Source organism: Lipotes vexillifer, unplaced genomic scaffold, assembly GCF_000442215.2.
Source record: "Lipotes vexillifer unplaced genomic scaffold, Lipotes_vexillifer_v1.1 scaffold1269, whole genome shotgun sequence".
NCBI lineage: Eukaryota > Metazoa > Chordata > Mammalia > Artiodactyla > Lipotidae > Lipotes > Lipotes vexillifer.
Window position 1 is genome coordinate 301,649 of NW_006779365.1, and position 27,049 is coordinate 328,697.

Consider the following 27,049-nt stretch of genomic DNA (forward strand, 5'->3'; position numbering starts at 1 on the left):
GTGGCACATGGGGTTTGGGGAGTAGCGTGTGAGACATGAGATAGACTGCTGAAGGTATCAGGCCAGCTCCTTAATCTAGGAGTGTGTTTGTGTGTGTGTGTGTGTATGTGTGTGTGTGTGGTCTCATAGAAGCTGAAGCTGAAGGTCTCACATCACTTCTGATTTTCAGATCCCTCTTGGCATCCTATGCTAAAGGCGGCTAAATTTATGATTCAGTAACAAAATTCCAAATTCCCATTCAACTTTGTATTGTCTGGATCTACAGTCTACCTGGCTCATACACAACAGATGATTTACAATTAGCTTTGTATCATGTGGGTCTAAGAACAAAATGAGCTGGCCAAAGTTAGGTGCATGGCAGCATATGAAAGCTTTGAAATTAAAATTCTTCCCTCTTTTTTGAAACAAAAGCAGAAATGTTAATCAAGCCATTCAGACACAAGCATAAGCTACTTAAATGGCTCCGAGGAAGGAGGAGGAGGGAGTCTAGTCTCTTCTAACATTAGTCTGAAGAGCAAATCCAAACCGTACGTAAAATGTAAAAGTGTCCTTGTGTGTGAGTTTTACTGCTCTTTTCAAGTTTTGACTTGAAACACTAATTATATTTAAGAAAATATTTATGAGTGACTAGGTGATCTAATCAACCCAAGAGAATATTTTTGTTTCCGAGGCAATTGTATAAGAACTATTTTTGAGAGAAATACTAGTTGGGTGTGCCTCTTTCAATTGCACCGTAAATTTGTTCTCATTCAGCTTTTGTTTTATGTTTGTAGAATCAATTTTAAAGCTAAGTGAATTACTTTTAAAGTAATGATAAAAATCTGTAAAAATGTTCTGAAAACTGTAAACCGGTTTCAACAAAAACAAAGAATGGTTTATACAGAAGTAAATGGTAGGTCCAAGGGCCCTTGCTCCTACTCCAGGATGTTCTTGAAAATCAGAATGCTAAGAAAAGAAGCTAGGTCTCCCTGGTCTTCCTAGAGGACTCAGCAGAACCTGGACTTGGAACTCAACCCAGAAGAGTTTCCAATGGATTTGGACCTAGTGCTGAGCTTCCACAGATGCACCAAACGGACAGGACAATCCTTCTCTTTAAGAGGGCCTGGATTATCTTGAATCAGTGAAGGGTCCTTTAAACTTGATTTCTGCCCTTTGGGCAGGAATGATTACATAACCCTGAGCTATCATGTATAAGATACTTGAGAAGCCAGAGGATCTCCTGACAGAATAGACCACTATGTCCTGAATGGCAAAAGCTGCCACTGGCATGTACCTTGAATTGTCAGTCTTGGGCTGCTAACTGCCCAAACCTCTTGCCTAGCCTCCCAGCTCCTCAGTATTACCTGCCTTATTTTAATTTTCACCTTCCTGACAATGATTGCCTATACTCAGCTAGGTTCAGGGCATGCATTCTTGACCATCAGAAACGAACAAAATACTCTTAATATCACCATTAGAGACCTCACTGATCTCGATCAGATCATGTTCTAGTTCAGCAGCCACACCAGGTGAATTAAATAGTCACAGAATCCATAGCTGAAGAAATCCTGGTATCTGAGGGAATTTTTTAAAAATCCCTCCAAGAACAAAAAATAGAACATCACTTCTGGAAAAAAAAAATCAGCTCTGACTCAGCCACACTAACCCACCTTAGAACCATGGACAAGCTTTCTCCGTGCTCTTAATCTTTTAATGAACAACTGCATTTATTATCTTGCAGTTTATTGCTACATAAGTGCTACCCTTAAGATTGGTGAAAACAAAGTCTGCTCTTTCTGTACAAAGTAGATAAGTATACAGAATACTGGGAAATGACTAAATTTGGAGGAAAAAAAAAAGGAGCATGAACCATTTTATAGTTTCAGCGTGAGTTATGTTTTATTTCCAAGCCAAATAGAACACAAGCCTGGCTTGCACTTAAGTTATGTTACCATAAACATGGATTTTTCACATCTGAAAAGATCCCTGAAAATGCAAAGGTTAACGGCGTCCCCTGGAATATTCAAAAAACTATTTCAAACTTCCCCACCTGAGCTTGGGCCCTGAACTGTTTCACACCTTTGATATGTCTGGACAGTCCTTTAGTTGCAACATTCTGCTTTGAAATTGATAAATATTTAAGTCATTGTCTACCCTGTGTTCCTACAAGGGGTACTGACATTTCCAGGAAACCTTTCTGAAAGAGAAAAAAGGGCATCTGACATAGCCCACTATAACCTAAAAGAATTGGAAGAACACATCATGTTTGAGACCTGGCTTTGGGTCCAGCCATAAATACTTCATGCAGCTGAAGTCATCCCAGGGTTGACCTTAGCTACTACTCCAACAGTTGTCTTTGCAGGCAACAGAAAAATAAATTACTTACTGAGATTGAGCTTGTGACTGATTCCCAGTTGGTCTCTGAGGCTGCTGCGGGTTGGAAATCTTCCTAGAAGGCAAAGAAACATCCATGCGAGTCAGGCAAACCTCTGTTCAATTCATTACATGCATAGTTTCATCTCAGCCATCTGAATCTTCTTCCAACTAAGTGACAACAGGAATACAGGCTACATTACTGCTGAACAGGTCACCATCTGTCTTAAGCACCTCTCCTCAAGAACCCTTGTCATTCAAGACATGGACAACTGCATTCACATTTACTTATAAACACTGGCAAAATGGAAAAAATGTGGGGACAGGAGTTCAAATTTTAACTCAGCCATCTACTGACTGTGTGACCTCAGGAAATCTCTCCTCTCTTCCTCTTCTGTAAAAGGCTGGTATGGGATGCTTAAATTACAGGGCTGTTTTGAGAATTAAATGCATTAGTTATGTAACTATAACTAGCACTTAAAGTGCTTAATAAAGAGTAATGATAATTATTGTCAGTATTAATGGTTATTTGGTTTGAACTAGCTCTGCATCACTTTCAATCTGTGATCTTTTCAAAGATAAATTAACTGACAAAGTGCTATTCCTGACTCTATCAAGAAATGTCAGGAAGACTGGGAGGGGGAAGAAAATGGCCATGGGAGGGACAAAGTACTACCCACTCAAGAAAAGAAAGTAGAGAGCAGACCTGAGAAAGTTAGTTATCTCAGAAGTCTTAAAGGATTTGTGACCTCAGAGAAAGAAACTTCTCTTATAAGGCAAACTTCTTTCTGACTTGTCTGTAAGTTTCATGTTAATTACCCTAGTAATAGTAAGTTTTAAAAACATAATGGGAAGGAAAGCTGATCCTATCATTTTTACAAGTCACAGATGGTTTCTTGACCCTGCTGAAATAAATCACCTTGGTTAATTTCTTCCAGCCTGGTCAGGGAGTAGGAGGTATTTTAAGATGATGCTGATAAAAAATTCAGCCACTCAAATCTGACAGCTTATACACCCAAGTATACTGAATGAGAGCTAAGTATCAGGTCTAAATTTCATTAGCATTTTGAGAAGCCGGAAATGTATTTATTAAGTGCTCATGATGAAATTGGTTTATATATAAATGTCTACGTTGAAGAAATTTTAGTTGTTTACCAGAGGGAACTAAGGCAAATGTGGCTTCAAGGAATGAACATATATTAAAAGCTGGCTGGACATCACTATTCTAATCTCAACCTCAGGGAAGAGAGGAAAGAAAGAGAAAATGTGGTCTCTGCACCCTGCAAGACAGAATACATATGAAAAGGGCACTGAATTCTCACAGAATAATGTGTGCCAACAAACGGAGGTTGGCATTTATATGAGTCTTCATAAACTGGTAAACAGGTGAAAAAAGCAAGAAAGCCAATGGCTTCCCCCTGTCTTGAAGAGACTATTGGTGGGAGAACATATTCCAGATAAGAAACTGGGACATGAGCAATTCTCAGATCAGAGAATTTTCATTTTTACTCATTCATTATATATTTGTTAATCATCTACTGTGATACATTCTAAGCTGAGGGTAGAATCACAAGGAAATAAGAAACTATACTTGCCCTCATGGAGTTTAAAAATGTAGACACATAAACAGGTGAACAAACTCATGCAGGTGCTGATACTAATCAGGATACCACAGGCAGTAAAAAATTCTACATGCAGAGGAAGTGGGCTTTAGAAAAATTTTGCATAAGGAGGTGACTGGAGCTGAGTCTTGTAGATTCATAAGTAGATAAGTAAGTAGATGGTTATTTGCAAGAAGGGTGGAGTAGAAGACTCAGTCAAAGAGAGAGAGATCTAGACAATGTGAGGAAAGCATACAGAAAAAGTAGCAAGTTGATGGGGAAAGTTAATGAGTCATGTTGGACATAAAGTGTTCAAGGTGCTTATGCAATGTCCAGGTAGAGATGTTCAGGAATCCATTTGTTACATGAGAATGGACTTCATGAGCGAGTCTTGAACTTGAGATATACATTTGGGAATCATCAGAATAAAAATGGCTGATGTATATAACATTGTGTAATTAATTAAAGCAAGTAATGGATTATATCAACAACATATGAAAATCAGAAGAGAGACAATCTTAAAATCTTGGAAGTGAAAAGAATTTTTAGGATTATCTAGTCCAATCTCTTCATTTTAATTATTAGAAAACCAATTCTCAGAGAGGTAAATGGTGTGCTCTTTATCACGTAGCCTTCTTCTGGGAATGCTTGGACCAGCAAAACCCATTCCTCAGTACAAATTGTGTGGTGATCTTTCACATCATTACAGCTAGCTTGGATAATTGTATGCCTGAGGGAAAAAGATGGAACAGAGTCCAAAAAGGGAGTCGATAGAAAAGCAGGAAAGGAATAAAGCAGAGTATTGGTAGAAGGTTCTATGTAACTTCTATAAATATTATAAGATAGGGGTCCAATTTCATTCTTTTGCATTTAAATATCTAGTTTTCCCAGCACCATTTATTGAAGACTATCTTCTTCACTATCTGGGCTACAGGATTCTAACCAGAAACTTTAACAGGCACAAATGATAAAGGATTTCATTAAATCCTAGATAAAATGTAAATTTATCTTCTCTAAGGAACATGAATATTAGACATTTAAAAGAAACCAACTATCTTTTACCTTATTTCAAAAGTTTGCCATTATTTATAAATGACATTTAAAATAAGCTTATAAAAGGGAATGTAAATGACATTTAAAATAAGCTTATAAAAGGGAATGATATCCCTTATAAAAATAAAATACAGAAACTCCAAACTTTAGCCCTGAATGGAGAATCTCTCCATGTGAAGGAACACAGAAATTTTACTTTCTAAATCTATCCTCACTATGATCAATCTCATCTCTTCCTCCATAACCTCCCAAATCCAAGATACCAGTAAATCTGCCAACTGCCTGTTAACTTTCTCCATGCTTCTACCTTTCTCCATAGAGTCCACATTCCACATGGCAGCTGGAATTATCTTTTTTTCCCAGCTTTATTGAGAAATAATTGAGATAAAACACTGTGTAAGTTTAAAGTATATAATGTGATAATTTGATAATATGTATATATTGTTAAATGATTACCACAATAAGGTTAACACATCCATCAACCCACATAATTACAAGTGTGTGTGCGTGTGTGCGCGTGCGTGTGTGTGAAAGAGTGTGGTGAGAACATTTAAGATCTATTCTCTTAGCAACTTTCAAGTACACAATATAGCAGTCACCATGTATTAGATCCCTAGAACTTATTCATCTTATAACTAGAAGTCTGTACCAACATCTCACCATTTCCCCAACTCTTCTGCCCCTCACCAACCACCATTCTACTCTGTTTCTATGTGAATTTCACTTGTTTTTTAAAGATTTCACATATAAGTGAGATCATACAGTTTTTATCTTTTTTTCCTTAGTTCACCCAGGATAATGTCCTCAAGGTCCATCCATGTTGTCACAAATGCAGGATTTCCTTCTTTATTGTGGTTAAAAAAATATATATATACATATAAAATGTAAAATATATATAATATATACAACATACATATATATAACTTATATATATCATATTTTCTTTATTCATCTATCAGTGGACACTTATGTTGTTTCCATGTCTTAGCTATTGTGAATAATGCAATAAATGTGGGGTTGCAGACCTCTCTTCAATATAGTGATTTCATTTCCTTCGGATATATATCCAGAAGTGGGATTGCTGGATCATACGGTAGTTCTATTTTTAATTTTTCAGGAACCTCCATACTGTTTTCTATAGTGGCTGCACCAATTTACATTCCCACCAAAAGTGCATTAGGTTTTCCTTTACTCCACATCCTCAACAACAGTTGTTATCTCTTGTCTTTTTTATAATAGTCATCCTAACAGGTGGGAAGTAATATCTCATTGTGGTTTTGATTTGCATTTCCCTGATGACTAGTGATGGTAAGCATATTTTCATGTACCTGTTGACCATTTATATGCCTTTGGATAAAATGTTTATTCAGGTCCTCTGCCCATTTTTATATCAGATTATTTGGTTCCTTTTTTTTTTGCTAGCGAGTTGTATGAGTTCTTTATATATTTTTGATATTAACTTCTTATCAGATACGTAGTTTGCAAATATTTTCTCCCATTCTACAGGTTGCATTTTCATTCTGTTGATTGTTTCTTTTGCTGTGTAGAAGCTTTTTATTTTGATGTAGTCCAACTGCTTATTTTTACATATATTGCCTTTACTTTTGTTGTCATATCAAAAAAAATCATTGCTAAGACCAATATCAAGGAGCTTTTCCCCTATGTTTTCTTCTAGGAGTTTTATGTTTTCAGATCTTACATTTAAGTCTTTAATGTATATTTAGTTAGTTTTTGTGAGTAGTGTAAGATCGGGGTCCAATTTCATTCTTTTGTATTTGCATATCTTGTTTTTCCAGCACCATTTCTTGAAGACTATCTTTCCTCTATTGAGTATTCTTGATTCCACTGTGAAATACTGATTTATTTCTTGGCTCTCGATTCTATTTCATTGATATCTTTTTAAACTGTAAATCAAGTCACTTTTGTCTTCTGCTTAAAACACTCCAGTAGCTTTCCATTGCACTCAGGATCTGGTTTTATAAGAGCTGACCACTGCTTGCCTCATCTCCTTGTGTCCTTCTCTGATTTGATGTTCTACAATTCTCATCAGCTCCCCTCTCACTACACTGACCTTCTTACAATCTTTCAAATAACACTCCAAGCTTCTTCTCCCTTTGGACCTAAATTTGTTGTTGGCTCGGATGCCCTTTCTCCAGGTCTTCAGTGACTGGTTCCTCATCAGTTGGTTCTCTGTTCAAGTATCATATATTTAGAGAACGACCTTTGAACACTCTATTTAAAATACTCCCACTCTTTGTCACTCTATTCACGTAACCGGCTTACTCTTCATTAAAGCATTTATGGTGAACAGAAATGATTTTATATTTGTTTTATTTCTGATTATCTCTTTCCCCAACTAGAAAGTATGCGCTTGAATGGCAGGGACCTTGTTTATTGTTCTCCATTCTATCCCAAGTTCCTAGCTAATTTTGGTACAGACTCCAATTTCTCTGGTCCCCAGCGTGCTTTCAGGAAAGACGTTCAGCTGCTACCCCCCAGTATAGGCAAGCAATACAGATGGTCCTCAACTTAAGATGGTTCGACTTTATGATGGTGCAAAAGTGATATGCATTCAGTAAAAACTGCACTTTAAATTTTGATCTTTTCCCCAACTGGCAATATGTGGTATGGGTATACTTTCTCCCAGTCATCCACGAGATCACAAGGGTAAACAACCAACACACTACAACCATTCTGTACCCATACAGTCATGCTGTTTTTCATTTTCAGTACAGTATTCAATAAATTTCATGAGATATTCAACACTTTATTATAAAATAGGCTTTGTGTTAGATTATTTTGCCCAACAATAAGCTAATGTATGTTCTGAGCATGTTTAAGGTAGGTTAAGCTAAGCTACAATGTTTGGTGGATGAGGTGTATTAAATGCATTTTCGACTTATGATATTTTCAACAGGTTTCAACCTTGTCATAAGTTGAGGAAGATCTGTAGTTTATAACCAGTCCTTTCTGAGCAGTTGGTGCCTATGTCATACTATTTGTTACATACTTTTAATATCATCCTGGGTAGACTGCTAGTTTTTTGAGCTGCAGTTTAATGAAAGACAAACTCATTTTTCATGGGTGCTGAAAGGCACTGCCCTTAGCATAACTTTAAGAAATGCTAAAATGAAACAGTGAATAATCATTTAAAATGTAGCAAAACAGTCCAGCTTACAAAAACATATTTCTGTTCTTTGTTACAGCAAACTCCAGTAAGTGCTTTAAAAGCCATGTGCCATTCTTCTGAGGAGAGAGAACTGTTTGCTAGGTCCAAGAAGTCAGGACAACTTCAGCCCTTGATTTCCTTAGCACTTGCTCCTGAAAGGCAGTATGTTCCATCCTAGAAGAAAGGAGCTGATATTTTGGCTATTTTGTTCCCTCAGTCCATGTAGGAATCTTAGCCCTTTGGTGCTGTGGGTACCTTACAGAGGTCATCTAGGGTCCAATGCCCTCACTTGAGAGACAAGCAAACTGATGGTCAAAGAGAAAATGACCCATCATCCCCAAACTAATTAATTATTACTGGAGTCAGGACTAGAACTCAATAAGCTATTGTGTATGTCTTAGTCACATGCTCTTTCCAATCCACCAAATAATGACATGTATCATTCTATAATTATAGGCATCTTAATCTGCACTGCCTTAATCTTATAAGAATTAATTTATATCACTATAAATTATAATAACTTACTTTCAGCTCATGTCCTCACATTAAAATAGTTCCTAATTATATGTTGGCAGTGAAACTCATTATTTGGCATTTTTAAATGAAACTCCCTCATTCTCTGCATTTTACTATTTGGAGTAGTATTGAAAACATGGATATGATTCTCAGACCTTCACTTTTTAAACAGCTTAGTATGCATAGTTTGGTTTGTATAAGAAAAAGTGTTATAGACTAGAAAGTTGGGGAGGTATGTAAAAATAAAATCTTAAAAGTACTGCATAAAATGCAGATAAATATTTATATAATTGTAGTGTGGAAGAGATATTTCTAAGCATGAATGCTGAAGTCGGAAAACATAAAAATTGATACACCTCACATACATAAGTCATTGTATAAATCCAAAAAATACCAAAAACAGAACTGAAAGCATAATGACAAACTAGTAAACATACTGGTAACAGATACAACAGATAAACAGTTACTATCCTTAAAGTAAAATAAATTCATAAATCAAAAGGTTTTTTGCTAGAAAAATGTACAGATTATCTGATTGCACCAGGACTGAAACAGTGAGAAAGAAAAAATTGACTGGGGGGTGGGGGTATGCGTATCATCATTTACCTAAAGCCTTATATGTTATATTATTAGATTGAATGGTATGACCCATGTAGTCCCTGGTGGAAAATAAAAGCCTTCTTATAGAAATGTTTCTCACCAATTGCTAAATAGAGAATTGTTCAAAGATAGAATAATAAAGAATTGTTCTAGAATGATCACATTTGGTTCCACCTAAACCATGGCTAATGCAGCACAAACTTTGATGTTTATAAAAACGGCCACAGAAATATGCAGTTCTTTTTGAAGCAGTATAATTTTATTTTATTTCGTTTTTTTGTTATTGTTGCTTTCTTTCCTTCTTTTTTATTTATTTATTTTTCTTTTCCATTATGTTTTATTACAGGATATTGAGTATAGTTCCCTGTGCTATACAACAGGACCTTGTTATTTCTCAGAAATATGCGGTTTTTAAAAACAGCCACAGAAATATGAAGTCAGCTCAGGGTCAGACAGGCATTTATCTGGCTCTGTTTGTGGAAAGTTTGCCCACAGGCTGAAAGCAAATACAGCTGGGGATAAAAGAGCATTATAGGTAATGAATATTTTCAATAATAATCTCTTCTATTAAAGTCTACAATATGAATGGGAATTTCCATGTTCAGAAAGGGTATCTCCAGATAACCCTTACTTGCTGTCAGTCACCTTGAGCCCATCCCAGAGGGCAGGTGGTATATCACAAGCTAATAAGTGAATAACCTACTCATTCCTCTCCCAAGGCAAGCTTGCACACATTTATTCATCGAGTTCCTGCACTGGATGTGCAAAAGAATCCTTCTCCTGTCCCTTTATAGTGGAGCTGGGGACACTTGTCTTTCGAATCTTGTTGCCAGGCCAGTATTCCAAACATTGGTATGATTAGTTGTACCACCTGTTCCTGGATCTCACAGAGGACGGCTGTTCATTTTTATCCTAGGTGATTATGCTGTATGTGAGTAGATGAGCCATAAACTGTTCATTGCTCAGAGGTCGTATTCAGCCATCTCTTAAAACAAAACATATGCAGTGGGGCCTCCCTGGTGGCGCAGTGGTTGAGAGTCCGCCTGCCGATGCGGGGGATACGGGTTCGTGCCCCGGTCCGGGAGGATCCCGCGTGCCGCGGAGCGGCTGGGCCCGTGAGCCATGGGCGCTGAGCTTGCGCGTCCGGCAACGGGAAAGGCCACGACAGTGAGAGGCCCACATATTGCAAAAAAAAAACAAAAACAAAAAAAACATATGCAGTTACTTGGGGTTTTTTTAAAGTATTCAATCAAAACAATCTTTAACTTACCAAGGATGACTTATTTTGGAAAAGTTTTAAAAGATTTCCCTAATTTTGAAAGTCTTCTACTGTTTGCTCAAAAATTAAAGAACTATCTCTCCTTATTATATTTGTGCTTCTTGACTGAATTAATGCTTAAAGGTGTTTCTTTTGAAATGCAAAAGAAACAGCGGGATTTGTCGTGATTCATAAAACAATAATGAGCAAATACACTACAACATTTATTCCTTCAGTGAATTCTTCATTTCATGACACTCTGCTCAGTTCATGACCCACTGAGGGAAATTCAAATAATGCTAAACTTGGAGCCCTGTGCCCTAGGATCACTCTATGGGTGAGATCCTTTAAAACAAGGACTTTTGATACTCCAATACATGAATTTCTGGCATGCAGTCCAAGCAATATATGTGGAAATGATACATCAATGTCCTAGTGTTCATAGGAATAGAATAAAGCAAGTATTGAAAACTCAGTTTCAATCAAACTCTGTGATCCAACCAAACCTTTACAAGTAGTATATTTCATTATATGCTCATCATCAAACCAGCTCTTTTACAAGTATTAAGGGAAAAGCCTTGGTTGGATGCCAGCTTTTATTGGCAACAACACGTAACACAAGGATATCAAGAATTCAAGGATCAATAATTTAAAAGAATCACCAAATGTAAAATAGATAGCTAGTGGGAAGCAGCCTCATAGCACAGGGAGATCAGCTCGGTGCTTTGTGACCACCTAGAGGGGTGGGATAGGGAGGATGGGAGGGAGGGAGACGCAAGAGGGAGGGGATATGGGGATATATGTATACATATAGCTAATTCACTTTGTTATACAGCAGAAACTAACACAACAATGTAAAGCAATTATACTCCAATAAAGATGTTAAAATAATAATAATTAACAAGAATCAAAGAGCATCTTTCAAAGTTAGAGAATTTGCCTGTGAAATTTAATAACATATATACTTAGAGTTATAAGAAGCTATGGGCATGAGTCATCTGTTATTGGAAATATAATTTATATAAAATAAATATACCTTTAGTAACAAATATCTCTCAGAGATAAGACATACTTGCAGATTTCCACTGATTTAAGAGTTAATTTTACCACTTTTTCATTTATCGTTAGTAACAATGAAATATGTGTAATGTTTTAATTTAAAACTTCTAGGATTCATCAACTAATATCCATGTATTCTTTTTTTTTACATCTTTATTGGAGCATAATTGCTTTACAATGGTGTGTTAGTTTCTGCTTTATAACAAAGTGAATCAGTTATACGTATACATATGCTCCCATATCTCTTCCCTCTTGTGTCTCCCTCCCTCCCACCCTCCCTATCCCACCCCTCTAGGTGGTCACAAAGCACCCAACTGATCTCCCTGTGCTATGCGGCTGCATCCATGTACTCTTGATGCTAATGTCAAGATATTTTTTAAAAGTTCACTTTTCTTCTTATAAGATAAAAAACTTTTTATAGTTTCTGATTTCTTCAGACGAAATTTAGTCTGGGAAGTTGCTCTCAATAGGATAAGCAAAAATTAGAGCAAACACCAGTCCAATGGTAAATAAGAAATTTCCTCTGACAAGCAGAGAATAGGTCATGAGAGTCGTCTTGAGAACTAAAGAAGTTCTGGAGGTGTGTTTTCAAATAGAAAAAGGGTGAACAACCTGCAATTATTTTTATGTACTATGACTTGAGGAAAACATAAGGATCTAGGAGAGGAGAAACAGATGATGAAGAAGGTGGTTAAAGCCTGTGTTTGCCAAACAAGAACGTCTTGGCAAAGGGCTGCACAGAAAATTGTAAATTGCAAGATACAACCTTGCTAATAGCTTTCACTGTGTTTGGTACACACAGATGATAAATGAACATTTAATTTACATCTAGAAAAGTACTGCCATACATCTCTCTGCAATGTGTTGCTGAAAAGCTCGTACAGATTTAAATTTTGTGAATAGCTCTTGTAAACAAAATAAAGTTGTTTAATATTAAGAAAACCCTATTAATTGTTTTGTAGCAACAGCTGCTTTTTATGGAGCCTAGATTATGTGACCAGCACTATAGGAAACCCTTTACACACGTTATCCCACTCATCATTTCTGTAGCTTTAAGAGATGAGAAAGTAGGGAGACAAGGTACTTAAGGAACCTGCCCATGGAATCAAGCCTGGTTATTAAGAGGCTCCACTGATACCTGAACTTGAGGCTGATTCTTCATGCTCTTTCATCTCTGCTGAACTATTCCTACTTTCATTTATAAAGAATCCTTTTATAAGATAAACAAATACCCTTGATTTGTGCTAAGTACAGGTTTTCATACATTCCTTAAATGCATTTCAAAAAGAACATTTGGTTTGGTTCACCAGTAGCCTGAAGATTATTAAAGATTGTGCTTTTGATAGTGCTAAACTAATCTTAAAGATTATTTTCACTACCAAGCGAAAATGCATGGCTGAGGAAATTACTTTGCTACCTCAGGAAAATTACAAGTTTGAAATGAAGAAGAGAAATACTGACCTGAATTATTCATATTTTCATTTCCTTGCACTTAGCACAATGCCTAGTACACAGTGAGCACACTTTGTTTTCTGTTTTGTTTTAGTTTTTGTTGAGGGAGGAAGTACTGTTTCAAACTCAAAATTTGAGAAACCATTTGACTTTGATTGGATGACTGTGCTGAAATTCACACTCCTAAGAAATACTAAACTTCTCTGTGCTTTAATGGTGTTATATAAATGGATTATCCTCATCTTGGCCAACAGCTAGTTACATTATTAAGACAAATATTAAGGAAAATGGGAATTACAAACACTATGAAGATTAAGGCCATATCACAAAAATCCTTTAGCTAAAAGCATTTCCTCTATGAACTCAAATTATTGCATTGCTAATTAAAACTCCTAAGATTTTACTTTAAGGAGAAAATACCATTTAAAGTTCAATAGTCAACACAGCTTGTCATACTACCAGGAAAAAAGAGCACTGGTGAAACATTATTCAGCAAGTGACAGGTTTATAAAGGGGGACATCTTATAAAAGAATCAGGGCAAGACATGCATAAAACATTCAAAAAGCTACTCGTTCTTGGGCTTCCCTGGTGGCACAGTGGTTGAGAGTCTGCCTGCTGATGCAGGGGACCTGGGTTCCTTCCCTGATCTGGGAAGATCCCACGTCCCACGGAGCGGCTGGGCCCGTGAGCCATGGCCGCTGAGCCTGCGCGTCCGGAGCCTGTGCTCCGCAACGAGAGAGGCCACATCAGTAAGAGGCCCGAGTACCAAAACAAACAAACAAAAAAAGCTGTTCGTTCTTTTTAAAAATATAAATATTGCCTAGGGAGGTGACTTTCTGTTCTTGGTGACACATTTTTTCCTGTACATATTAATCCTTATCCTTACACTCGACCAGTATGCTTTCACTGGTGCTGCAACGCATCATAATTATCATTTGGCACTATAGGCTACACTGAATGTGAAATATTTAATAGACATGTTTATATCATAGAACTATGTAAATGAAATAAGTTAATTCAATGGACAACCTTTTTCTTGGCCTGACTGTAAGGGGGTTTCCACACATTTATGTGGTTAAACTGGAGAAATGGTTACTGTAAAGTTTGAAACAAAAGGGTAGTGCCCATCCCCCTGCAAATTACACTTCACAAAGGTGAGATTAGCACATTCTTGACCTTGCAGTTCCTCTTTCTACTCCCCACTCAACTAGCAACTAATCAAAGCAGTTTGCAGGTTTCGGATCTCTAAAGCAGGCTTGCTGTCTGCGTTATGAGCTGACCACCAAACACACAGGTTGTGAGCTTCATCCTGTTAAGGCTGGTAAAGCTTCACCCAGGGAAAAACTTAACACTCTGGCCAGACTCTGGTTAAAGCCAGTGAAGGAGGCCTCCTAGGAACAGATGTGCAACTCAGCCCATATAACTTCATCATCACTCCTGAATAAACAGCTCAAAGTCTTCTCCTACTCGTTGGGAAAATCAATTTGAATAGGACAAAAGGTGTTTAGATGAGAGATCCTGCAATCTGATCCTATCAGTTTGTATTCATGGGTTTTTACAATTCCTTTTTACTTTTGGTTATCATCAGTTAACTTTTGCTTGTCATTACATTAGCAGTATTCATCAGCAGTTTCAGTGAGTGAAAACACTAGGCTTTGCACAGCAAAATTTTAATCCCAGATTGGCTCTCCTTTGCTTCCTGCTATACTTTTTTGTATTATCACATGCTATGTACTTTAAGAATTCACTGCTGCATTCATCTAAGCCAAATATAATTACAAAGGTATTTCTGCTGCCAAAGAAAAAAATACAATGCATTCCAAAGTCAAAGGGAAAATACTCTAGGGCTTGGGTAAACTATTGCGTCTTCTCTACTGGATTGGGAAAAATCAGAGCTGACTAAATTGTTGCCCAGGTTCAAGGATTAGCTGAGATATTCTCTGCATATGGGTTTTTTTAGGAATACTTCATGTCTCACACTTAAACCTTGTACCTATTTCTTATTCTCAGCAGCACAATTTTAGAGCTGGAAGGGATCTTACAGATCACTAGGTTCAAAGTTCTATTCTCTATCTAAGATTTTTGAATGGCCAGAGTATATAACTCACTGTGCTGGTCACTGGGTAACGCATAGATGCATAAGATGTAAAACTGCCCTTGAGGAATTTACCATCTAGATTAATTCTAATTCTCCACTCTTGTCATTCCCTTTCACATCAGCAACTTTTAGTTCCATAATGGCTTATCATTATGTGAAATTATCTTGTTCATTTATTTTTGTACTTGTTTCCAACCTTGTGTGTCTCCATTAGAATATAAGCCCTGGGGGGTGGGTTGTTTTCTAAAGTTCTCACCACTCAACCTCCAGCATTTATAACAGGGTGTGTTAACTAACATGCTTTTAATAAATACTGGTTAAATGAAAGAATAAATAGACATTGGATTACTGTGAGGATCAAACGAGATGATGCATGTAAAGCCCTAGCACACTGGCTGCTACACAGTTGAGTGTTAGTTAATATCTGTGGAATGAATAAATGAATAACACAAGATCTCTAGAAACAAATGTTTCAGAAGAAGTGGCCTGGAGTTGACCCCTGGATGATAATCAGGGCTTCTGATAGTAACGGGGAGTAGGCAGGTGGAAAAAAGGGCATGAACAAAGACATAGAGTGGCATGATCTTGGACCTGTGAGTTTGCCCTGTGCCCAAAGTAGCAGGCAGGAAGTGAGGCTGAAAAAGGAGTAGGACAAATCAGGGGGTCTTAAATGTCAGGCTTGGCTTTTTCTTTTTCTTTCTTTCTTTTTTTTGGGGGGGTGGGTAGGGCATTTAACCATTCATTCAACAGGTATTTGTGGACTTCCATTATTAGTGACTGCATGACTCAAGTTGCTGCAGATACAGAAATGAAAAAAGCATCAAGGTCACTGCTCTCAGAGAGCTTTCAATCTAACCATCCTGTGCCTACACGCAAGTAAATCAAGCCCCTAAAAGGTCAAGTGTCAGCCTCATCAGCAGATCTGATGCCTGGAGCCTAGGTCTCTGGACATACTGTAGTGCATTGCATTAACTCATAGGAAGTTGGTTACTAATAAAGCCACATCTCCCTTGCTCCTGCTCACATGCATCCCCTTCTGTGTGTATGAAAAAAAAAAATAGTTATATCATCTTGAATTCAGTGATCTTAAGCAACATAATGGAGTTCCTAGAAAATAAATAATAAACAGAAGATAGCTATTCTGAGAGATGAGAATAGTGGAGAAAATTGAAGATAAGAAATTCAGTGCTGTTGGTTTGAAAGAAAACTTTCTGGAATGTCAGTGATCTTCTAAGGCCACCTTAGAATTAGGAGATATTCCTTATTTTGGTAATCAAAACCCTAAAATGATAATAGCATTCTCCACTCAAATACAATTTAGTTCTATTTTATCCCTCAGCAGTATGCAAAATTACATTTCTTCTTCAAAGAAGAGTTAGAATGTTTGCCTGATGAGAAGATTCAATAGATGAGAATCCTTTAAGTATTTTACCATGACCCCTGAGGCTGGTCAGCAGGGATTGATTTGGTGGGATTACTAAAAGCTATGTCTAAACCCAGCAGGGATCATAGAGACAGAAGCTAGAACACAAATGGGCATGGATGGCTTTCATCAGAGGATCTCTAAGTGCCAACAAAATAAAAGCAAACCACTTGTCTTTAAATGAAGAGCAGGAAGGTTGAGAAACTCCTTTGCTATTCACCTTGCTGAATAAGGATTGCAACATTTTTAGTTGGTAGAAGAGATTTGATAATCAGTGTGTTAAAGCATTTTTTAAAATGTTGCTTTGGAGACAGAGCACTCAGAATCAAATTCTACATGGAACATTGACTGTGTGACTTTGGGCAAGGTAAACTCTCTGTGCTTGAGTTTCCTGACTTGTAAAATGGGAAAAATACCTTTTCCCCACACACAGGGTTAGTTGAGGATTAAATTAGATGACTCATGTGAAACTAACTGGCACAGGTGGATACTTACTGCATACTTTCTGAAACTAGTACAGTCTTTCCAATATATTATCTTTCTACTGGAAAGATGGCTATATAAGACCTCTGCAAAGATGGGAATCACCTGTTACAAATTCTGGAGTCCGACTGAATTGGATCCCAACTCCACCACTTATGAGCTAGAGTCCTTGTACCAACTACTAAGTTTCTCTGTGCCTCAATATTCTTATCTGAAAACAGAGATCATAGTAATTCCTATCTCAAAGGGATGCTCTGAGGATTAAATACATCACTATATGTAAAGTAATAAAAGTGGCTGACATGTAGAAGAAAATCTTTATCCTTAACACATTTTTTCCCTTGGAAGAAATGTTGATTGGTCTATCCCATCTACAGTGGCCTAACATACTAAATGTACATTAAATGTACAATGGCCTAACATCTAAAATGTACATTAGAATTTTGAAATTTTCAGAAAGCTTAACATCTCATCTCATTTCACTCTCCCCATCTCCATGTGAGCTGAGTACAGATACAAAGAGAAGCTTTTCTGATTTCCTGCCTGGTCATTTCTACTACCACTTGGCATTTTCCTCGTGTTAGGATACACTCCTCCAGGCCCATAACTGCATCCACTAGCCTCCCTACAAAGGTAGTTCTGCTCCATCCCCCAGAAAATTACTTGAGTGCTTACTATGTGCTAGATACTGTTCTGGGCATACTCCAGGGAATACAGAGTAAATAAACATGGTCAATTTGGCCATATGGGGAACAGATGAGACAGGAACAGATGCATGTAAAAGTACTCTGCCAACTGTAAATTACTACACATATGTAAAGGACTGTTATTTATGTATTCTTCAAACTATCAAACAAAAATTTTGTAAGGGTGAGAACTTGCTTCAGAAATATCAATAGTTGAAGGAATTTAAATATAAAACCTTTATATGCATATGTAAACTACTGATTCATGCAGGAGTTCAGCCCATTCTTGGACGGGGTCATCTTTGAACCAGTCTCTTATCTCCTGGTAAAATATTTCTGCATCTAAATGAATTATTGCCATTTCAAACTCATGAATTAAAATTTGTAATTTTGGAGCTGGAAGAGGCTTTACAAATCATTGGCCAGTGCTTTCAGTTTCCAGGCACTGTGCTGCCCCTCTCCACTGGGTCTGTCTTCTCAGGGCTTCTCCTGGGTACCCTCCTTGTGGGAGGAGTGTACTTCCTGTCCCCTTAAGGCAGGCTTGGCCATGTGACTTCCTTTGACCAAAGGAATGTGAGGAGAAGCTTTAAAACACATCACATGGTTCTACCATTGCTCTTTTCCCTCTGCTGCATGTCCCACATGGGGCTGATCCCTCAGGCCTGGATCCTTAAGTGGAACACAGTTGTAGGTGATGAGCAGCTGATGTAACCTGATTGAAAAGTCAAGCTTTTTTTTGTAAGCCACTGAAATTTTGGGGTTGTTTGTTACTGCAGCATAATTTAGCAAACTATGACTATTTCAGGAATCAATGGGCAGAACTATTACTTTCCAATGGGAAGACACCTAAATTGATGAGAAAGCCAGAACTAGGTTCCATGTCTCCTGACTTCTCGTCCAGATTTTTTCTATGCTAGCACATGCTTTAAGAAAAGTTGGTCCTTCTTTAAATAGTTCTTCAGACCTCCAGAGTGATTTCTAGCTGCACATTTTTTTCTTCCCCAAACCCAGTAGTGTCAGTCCATGAACATTGCCTTACTCTGTAGTAGTCCTCTCCCAGTTTCTGTTGAGCTTTACCCCCGGTCGATCAGTGTTGAAGAAAGATGATGAAAAGCTTGTTGTTTTCAGAGGCAGCTGAAAATATTGGATCAATGGCTGTGCTGTATGAGATACACAGGGAGCAGGTGGAGGCAGTGGTACTCCTGGTACAGGGTGGGAGTGAGGTACCCATCTACCGTGAGCCCAAGTGCTACTGCAAGATATATCCCAGTCTTTGTGCTCTGATCCCATGATTGCGGCAGTACAGTGTATACTTCTTATGACATTTCAGCCAATAGTATCTCAGGTAATTTACCTATATATTTTAAAAAGGTAGAAATTGTCCCGAGGGTGGTGGAATGGGGAGGGGTTAATCCCTTACTAGATGTATTGAAAAACACTAATTCTTCTCCCATATTTGATCAACAACATAAGTGTTAGTTCCTTCAAGGAAAAAAATATTGGCATTTAAAATAATTCCTCTGTACAGGGAAACTTTACATAAAACAATACACACACCTTGATACACAGACACAGGACTACATTCACTCTGCTCTCTCTGCATCTGACATGTGAGAAGTCAGGAAACTTTTTACAATTTAGGATGTCTCTTTAACAATCATCTTTTGAATAATCTTTTGAAGATGTAATAAACACATCCTATATTACCACATAATCTTTCATTTTACATAAAATATTAAGTTAGGGAGGATATTATGGGTCATTTAGTTCATAGCATACCAAATGCAACCATTGTTTGTAATCATCAAAAGCTGTAGCCAGTGGTCTTTATTTCTAGTTATGGAAGCTCTGTTTTAAAATAAATCCAACCGTTGTAAAATTCCCCCTTGATTTTATTTGAATTGGATGCAAGGTTTCACACAATATTGTGTATACTGCTATTTAATGGGATGTTTATGGGTAGAAATAATACAATTAATATTCAAAGCTTTTGTCTACACGCAGAAAAGAACCCAGTGCCCATGGGGTGGGGGGAGGGTGGGTTGGGTAGAGTTAATGCTCCAGCTCACACCATCTATCATGTTCAAATGCTGACCATAGTAGTCTCAACCCTAATGTGAAATTCATTGACCTTCAGAGGTCTTTGGTGAACTCCTGTCATTCTGACTGACAGCTTTAGAGGAGGCTTCCTCAATAATAGGAACATCTGTGCTGAGCAGAATGGAAAACCCCGACACTTCAACAGCTTCTTGATATCTAGGCTGGGAGAAAGAAAAGCCTCCCGGCCTCTCTCCCAGCAGACTGGATAGGAAATAGTTGGCAGCATGCGTGGCTGGTTGCAGACTCTCTTTCATAGAACCTGATTCAGCAAGTTGATAGTACTGAGTGCTTCTGCCTTTAGTACTTAGCTATTCTCAAAGGGAACAAGAAAAAGGAAGGGACCTTTTCCATATTTCCTTATGATATGAAGAGAGAACTGTGCAATAACGTTTAACATAAAAAGCCAAAGACGATTTGGGTCAGGCAAAAACCATCTAATTAGAATCATTTTATTCTCAGCTATGTCTAGGATGCTTCCTATAGAGTATGGAGGGTAGAATGGGAGTGGGGAAAAAATGGAAGAAAGACTGCTCAGAGCAAAATGAGTTTGAATTTAACCAGTGTCAAATAAAGCTGCATTAAGGAAGCTAGATATATGCTTGACTGCTTTCTGTGGCTCCATTCATTTTTGGTCATCCTCAGTGGGGCTCATCAACCTCTACAGTTACTAGTCAGCCAATGTATATACTAGATTTCCTCAGGATAAATAAGAGAAAAACATCCCTAACTGTCTTGTATTAAGTGGAAGATACTATCCTTTCAAGAGCAACAATAACCAAAAAAAGCCACAAACATTTATAGAAGATAAGAACATAAGTTAACAAGAATCTTTTCTCTGAAGAGAACACTGCATTATCTTCTGCCAACTTCTTAGTTTACTGATGGGATAGAAAGCTGATGATTTACTGTACACAGTAAAGAATATTGCTTTTGGGAGCTGTGTTAGCCTGCACTCCATATTCTCTTCAAAAATAAAAAGGAAACTTTAAATTGGATTTCTGACATTGGTTGAATGGTTTTAGTCTAAAAACTATTGAGTAGATGAATTTTAAAACGGAGTACCATAAACACAACATCACTTCTGATAGACTACCATTTTGCGATGTCTTTTAGAACCAGGCATCATTGTGGACAAACAACCCTTACACCTTTGAAGCCCTCACTGACCACTCTCTCCTGTTCTCCCCTGAAGATAGTACTTCCCTCCAGGCCTGGCTAATGAGAGCTCTCACTCTGAAACCCTGCTAGGCTGGGGCACGTGGCTGTGGGCTGCCTTTCTTCTGGCTCCGTTCTGAAACTTCCAGACCATTGATATTTTTAATAAAATATATTCATATGGGTCCAAGTCTAACAGAAAAGGGATGCCACTCAGAGGCAATCAACATTATGTTTCTTACATATTCTTTTAAAGACATGGTAGGCATATATAAGTAAACTTATAATCACCTCCTCTGAAACACAACCACTCACCTATTATTCTCTGCTTGTTCTCTACATATTGCTGCTTCCATTAAAGTTCTGGTCACTTCCCCATATTTACTAAGGACCACAGCATGTGTGTTCTGGTATTTCTCTCTACTTCGTTACCATCATCCTGGATGATGTCAGTGTCCATGCAGATAGCATAGAGAAAATACCCTTCACTCTCAACTCTAGTGTCCCTTCTAATATACCTTCACTTCAGCCACTCCCTCTTCATCTGAAATCTGAAATGCACAGTGCACTCTGCGGCCATGCCTTCCACACCCTTGCAAGCCCTTGTATTACTTGCTGCTATCTCTCTCTCTTCATTCACTTAATACTTCCATGTTCCTCAAGTTATCAGTCTCCTATTGATCTTAGAGACCTCATAATCCATCACTTCAAGTCCTCTCTTACCAATACTCCCTTACCACCTAGCTGTCCTCGGGTACCCACCCTGCAAAAGCCCTTCTCTAGAGTGATCCAATCATTCTTCACCTGGATATCTGCTTGAGAAAAATTACAAACCCACCACACTATGTTGTCTTTCTTTCTCATGTAACTTTAACCTTTTCTCTACTTGCCTGTCCTATATAACCTACAAAAAATGTTTGAGTCTCTTTATCAGTTAAAGAGCTATTTCCTTCATCTAACCTCTCTGGGTATCATTTCTTTAAATCTGTGTCCCTTTACACTTAAACTTGTTGAAATAGTAGTTTACCCTTTTTGTTTACTGCAAATTTGATTCACTCTTCATCTCATGGCAGCCTGATTCTTGCTCCATCACTCACTGATAGAAAGACTCTTATTAATATTTTTAATAGCTTCTGAGTTCTCAATGCACCCTTTCTAGCCTTTACTTGACTTGGTTTTAACAATAATTTATACATGAACGATGCCTGACTCTGTATCCTAGGCCAAGAAATCTTTGTTGATATCAGATAATTTTGCCAAATTCCTTCTGGCCACCTCCCATTGGATAGCCCACAGTCTCCATAAACTCAACATGTCCAAAATGGTACTCATCAGTTTTTCCACAAAACCTGCTCATCTTCCTGTGTTTCCTTTCCTAGAAAAATACAACCACCTTCACTTAATTGTGTACATCACACATTTAGGAGTCATGCTGAAATATTCCCCAATTAGTCACTAAATCCTTCAGATTATACTTTCTTAATCCTTCAAAACCATGTCTTCTAGTCTCTGCTTTAATTTAAAAGTTTATCATATCTCTCCTGGATGACTATGAGAGCCTCCTAACTAGTCTTTCTCCATTCTTGACCAACTGCAATCTGTTCTCCACTGACCTGCCATATTGGTCTTCACATGTAAAATCAAAACAAAAAGTGCTATACTATCTATGTAACTTCCAAGGCCCAAATCCCTCAGAGTTTCTGAACAGCTTGCAGTCCTTTGATGAGTACATCAAAACCTTCATGATTTGGTTCCTGTCATCTTCTCCAACTTTTCTAGCCAGTCACTCATATTTCCCCAAGGTTTCAGAATTATTTCATGCTTTATCAGCCTTCTCAAATTTAAAGAGGTGTTCCCTTTGCCTGGAAAGTCCTCCCAACTCTTTCCCATTTAGCTAATCTCACCTCATCATTTAGAACACAAATTGAATCATTCCCTTTGAGAAGCATCATTAGTTCTGATGTAGATGCTCCCACCTCTGTATTCCCAGAGTATACAAAGATTTTTACAGTGTACTTTTTGCTGACCTTCATGCTTCCACAGTAGCCAGTATAGTGCCTAGGACATATTAGGTTCTCAACAAAGACTCAAAGAATAGCTGGGCTTTTAGGGCATAATGTGACACATGTCCTTCTCAGATTCTTAATGAGGATCCATTATCTATCAGCTGGGAATTTAATTATTAAGTTTAAAGACCATATTTTCAGGTGGCCAATTCATTTTTAAGCTATCTTTATTCATAAAGCTGGCTTAAAGTTAAAGATTGGCTTATGGGTTAATGATTATTTCTATTCTTAAACAGTTTAAAATGTGTGACAACTAAATATTCTATAAAGCCACCTTTTGGCAGTGAGACAGCTGTTGACACTTAGTTTTAGCTCCAAAAGTGTTCTTCTTCTTGTTAAACTATTGAGGTATTGTCCTTAACATAAATACTGTGAAGGTGGAGTGTTTTAAGGGCACTGTGAAAAATTTTTTTCTATATATTTCTGTCCTTTGATATCCGAGCTACTTATTCAGGGGATTTTAGTACTGAAATTCAAGATATTACAAAAATTCTCTTAGATTCAACTCTGTGAACAGGGTCAAAATCTTTTAAAATTTATTCACTACCCATATTTGATTTATTTTAAGGTGAAAATGTAGATTCTGATAGCAACAAAATACTCAGACAAAACAACAACAGTGGTTTTAATAATAATGTTAATTCTGGAACTGGAGAACTCTAAACTTGAATATTGTGAAAAGGAAAGACCATCTTATATGATGTGAAACATTTAATATTAAAAAGAAAACCTTAGAAATTTAAAAGAAAGTAGATCATCTTCCCAACATAGATGAACATGCGTAATCAATTTGGAAGAAATGGAAAAGATGGCTGTGCTAACTATGTACACTATGCATTTCATAGGGAGTAAATTATTAACCTGACAAAGGTCCCTCAGTAACTCCAATAACTTGCATAATGTACATATATAGGGTTTTGTGGGGGCAGATTTTGAAACATATTTTAGACATTCCTTTTTTTTTTTTTTTTTTTCGGTACTCGGGCCTCTCACTGCTGTGGCCTCTCCCGTTGTGGAGCACAGGGTCTGGACGTGCAGCCTCAGCTGCCATGGCTCACGGGTCCAGCCGCTCCGTGGCATGTGGGATCCTCCCAGACCGGGGCACAAACCCATGTCCCCTGCATCGGGAGGCAGACTCTCAACCACTGCACCACCAGGGAAGCCCCTAGACATTCTTTATAATGGAAATGTTGATATTACATGAAATACAGATTATCTCAGAGCTGAAAGAACATCGAAATTTGTGAAATTATTTCTCTATTAACAATTGCTGCAAAGTGGCTATTACATCATATCATACATAGTAGAGAGTAAGTGAGTTTTAATTAAAAAAAAATTGTTAGGACTCCTTTGGTGTCACTGAATCTAGAAGTGGAACTACTTTACCTAAGATTTCAGTGGAGAAAGTTCTATGAAATACAGCAAGTGAAAAAAAGCTATGGAGGGAACTGTTAAGATATTGCAAAGTTGTCAAAACACAAGAGCACTCCAGTCTGAAACTAGGAATCAATTGTTGATCTGTGCAGTGCATTGGTAAAATGGAATCAGATTACCAAATCATTCTGCAAGTACTTTAGTATTAGATATTGACAAACTTCTGGGGATTTAGAGAAGAGCTGACTGATTAACAGGCTGAGAAAAATGACTTATGAGACAAAATTATAAAAACTAAACATATTGTTCACCAACAGAGGAATTAAGTACTTGATGTATATTACATATAAAATATTTAAGAGAATGACTTAGAGGTATGATACAAATTTCCAAGAATCCAAAATGTGTCACCATGAAGGGAAAGAACTGTTTACGATGTTCCCTGAGGGCAATAACTAGAAGTCAGAGCATGAAATTGTATAACAGAAAATGTAGCCTCCGTATCTACAAATTTTTCCCAGCAGTGATATCTATTAAATTGTGAAATGGCGTCACAATGGAAGTAGTAGAAAAGCCATCCTGTAAGTCATTTCACACCAGAGTGGACAAAGTATTCAAAGACATACCTTTGGAAAGAAATCAACCCCACTGATGTAATGGAGAGTATAATGAATGACCCACAAGAGCATTCCATTTCTGCTTTTAGCAGTGTTACGTGTTTTTCACTGAGCGTCTGTCTTCTATTGTGAATATATTCATATCATAGCTTTAGTTTTATGTTTATTATTTCAATATCTTTTTATTTCCCTAAAAGGCCTCTAGTTTGTAAACCCTTTGGTTTGCCTGGACTATACTTTATGAAAATCACATTTGTCGTTAATATCCTGAGCTCTCTATCAGGAAAGTGCTCTGAGGAAAAAGTAACAAAGACAGTTGGAATGTTTATCCATTTTATAATGTATCTCAAAACGTATACATCTAATCCTAAACTTGTAGCCTCTGAAAGATAATGAGATAGCAGAAAGAAATATTTGTATTTTATTTATTGCTATAAATCCCATAATAGAAATCTTCTCTTTTAATCATTCATAAATTTAATATGTAACTTTTCCATATTGTATTGAACCCCAATTCTTTTGCTCATGGGCATTTAATTGATGAGGAATGGATTAAAGACAGCGAATATAAAGAGTAGAAATATTTGATACTTTTTGTACATTGAAAATAGTTGCTTAATCATTTATACTAATCTTGGATATGCAACATATTTTACAATATAAAGTACCTGGCTAGGTAAGAATTTATTATAAATTTAAAGGAACTGCCAAAGAAATAAGAACCTAGGATGTTATCTTTGTGTTAATATTCCATCTCATGTACTAGATCCAGTTAAACCTATTAAGGAATTTTCCCACTATAAAGTTGTTTCTTATTTCACAGTATAGCAACAATATAGTTGTAATATTTACCATACCTCCAGCTACTTTGTTAATTATATCAATGTCAGATTGCCCACTGGGAATGCTCACAGCATGAACACACAGCATTAAGCACACTGACAGTGAAGCTTGAGAGATGGTCACACAAGTGAAGAAATGGTGATGGGAGGTTGTGATTTGTGCAAATTTCCCTCTATTTTCTGTTACATACATAATGCTGCCCCTTCCGACCTTCTCCTTTAAGTCCTAATGGGTCCTCTGTTGCTCCCATTGCTCCTCAAACCCCTATCTCCAAAATACTCCAGGAAATCTCACGGGTAACTTTGGGCAGTAAAATGTATACAAACGGCTTTGAGCGGGGCTTCTCAAACTCAGCACTACTGACACTTTGGGTTGGATAATTCTTTGCTGGGGCTAAGGAAGGAGGTGACCTCTATACTGTAGAACACTGATAAGCATTCCCGGTCTTTACCTACTAGATGCCAGTGGATCCCCCCCACCCCCAGTCCCATTGTGACAACCAAAATTGATTCTAGAAATTGTCCACTATCTCGGGGTGGTGGGGGAGGAGAGGCCAAAATCACCACTGGCTGAGAACAAGTGCTACAGCAAAGTGGCAAAGGGTAGGAGGAGCCCCTTGACTCACTTGCCTTTTTATTCTTCCTCTTGTATGTTTCCAAGGTTCTATGGAGAAGGCAGTTAGTTGCAAGAAGGCTGGACAGGGATTGGTTGCCAAAAACATTAGCAGGAAATATCCTCACCACATGGCATCAGGGAATGAGACTGTGAAGCTCAGCTTTGCAAAAACTCAAAAATAGGTACAGATAGGCTAATACATAGCTTCCCTGAGAAGAGGCACCCTTACCCCCTTATTGAGAATGTGCTAGTGATAACTTCATATCTAATTCTATGAGCCAATAATGGGAGCTGGCGTGAGATGGTGCAAATATTAATACATGTTAAATCATATATATACTTATAGTGAGAAGTCTACCATCTAGCACTATAAATGTGGGTACACTTCCATTTCATGGGTATAGCATTCTCAACTACAACATGGGGATGCTTCCAGTTTTTGTCTGTCGAGTTTCAATGAACTGGCCAATATCAAAAGAAACTTTTACAAAAGTCTGGCAACAATACTTCATTCATTTGATATATATA

General features: G+C 37.5%; 1 protein-coding gene across 2 annotated transcripts in view; it reads right to left on the reverse strand.

Moving 5' to 3' along the window:
* Positions 1–27,049, reverse strand: part of PDGFD (platelet derived growth factor D) — a 235,694-nt gene that overhangs the window by 26,965 nt on the left and 181,680 nt on the right. For both annotated transcript variants that reach the window (XM_007452566.1, XM_007452567.1), the window contains exon 4: positions 2,366–2,428. In XM_007452566.1, coding sequence (XP_007452628.1) covers positions 2,366–2,428 — 63 coding nt within the window. The remainder of the gene's footprint in view (positions 1–2,365; positions 2,429–27,049) is intronic.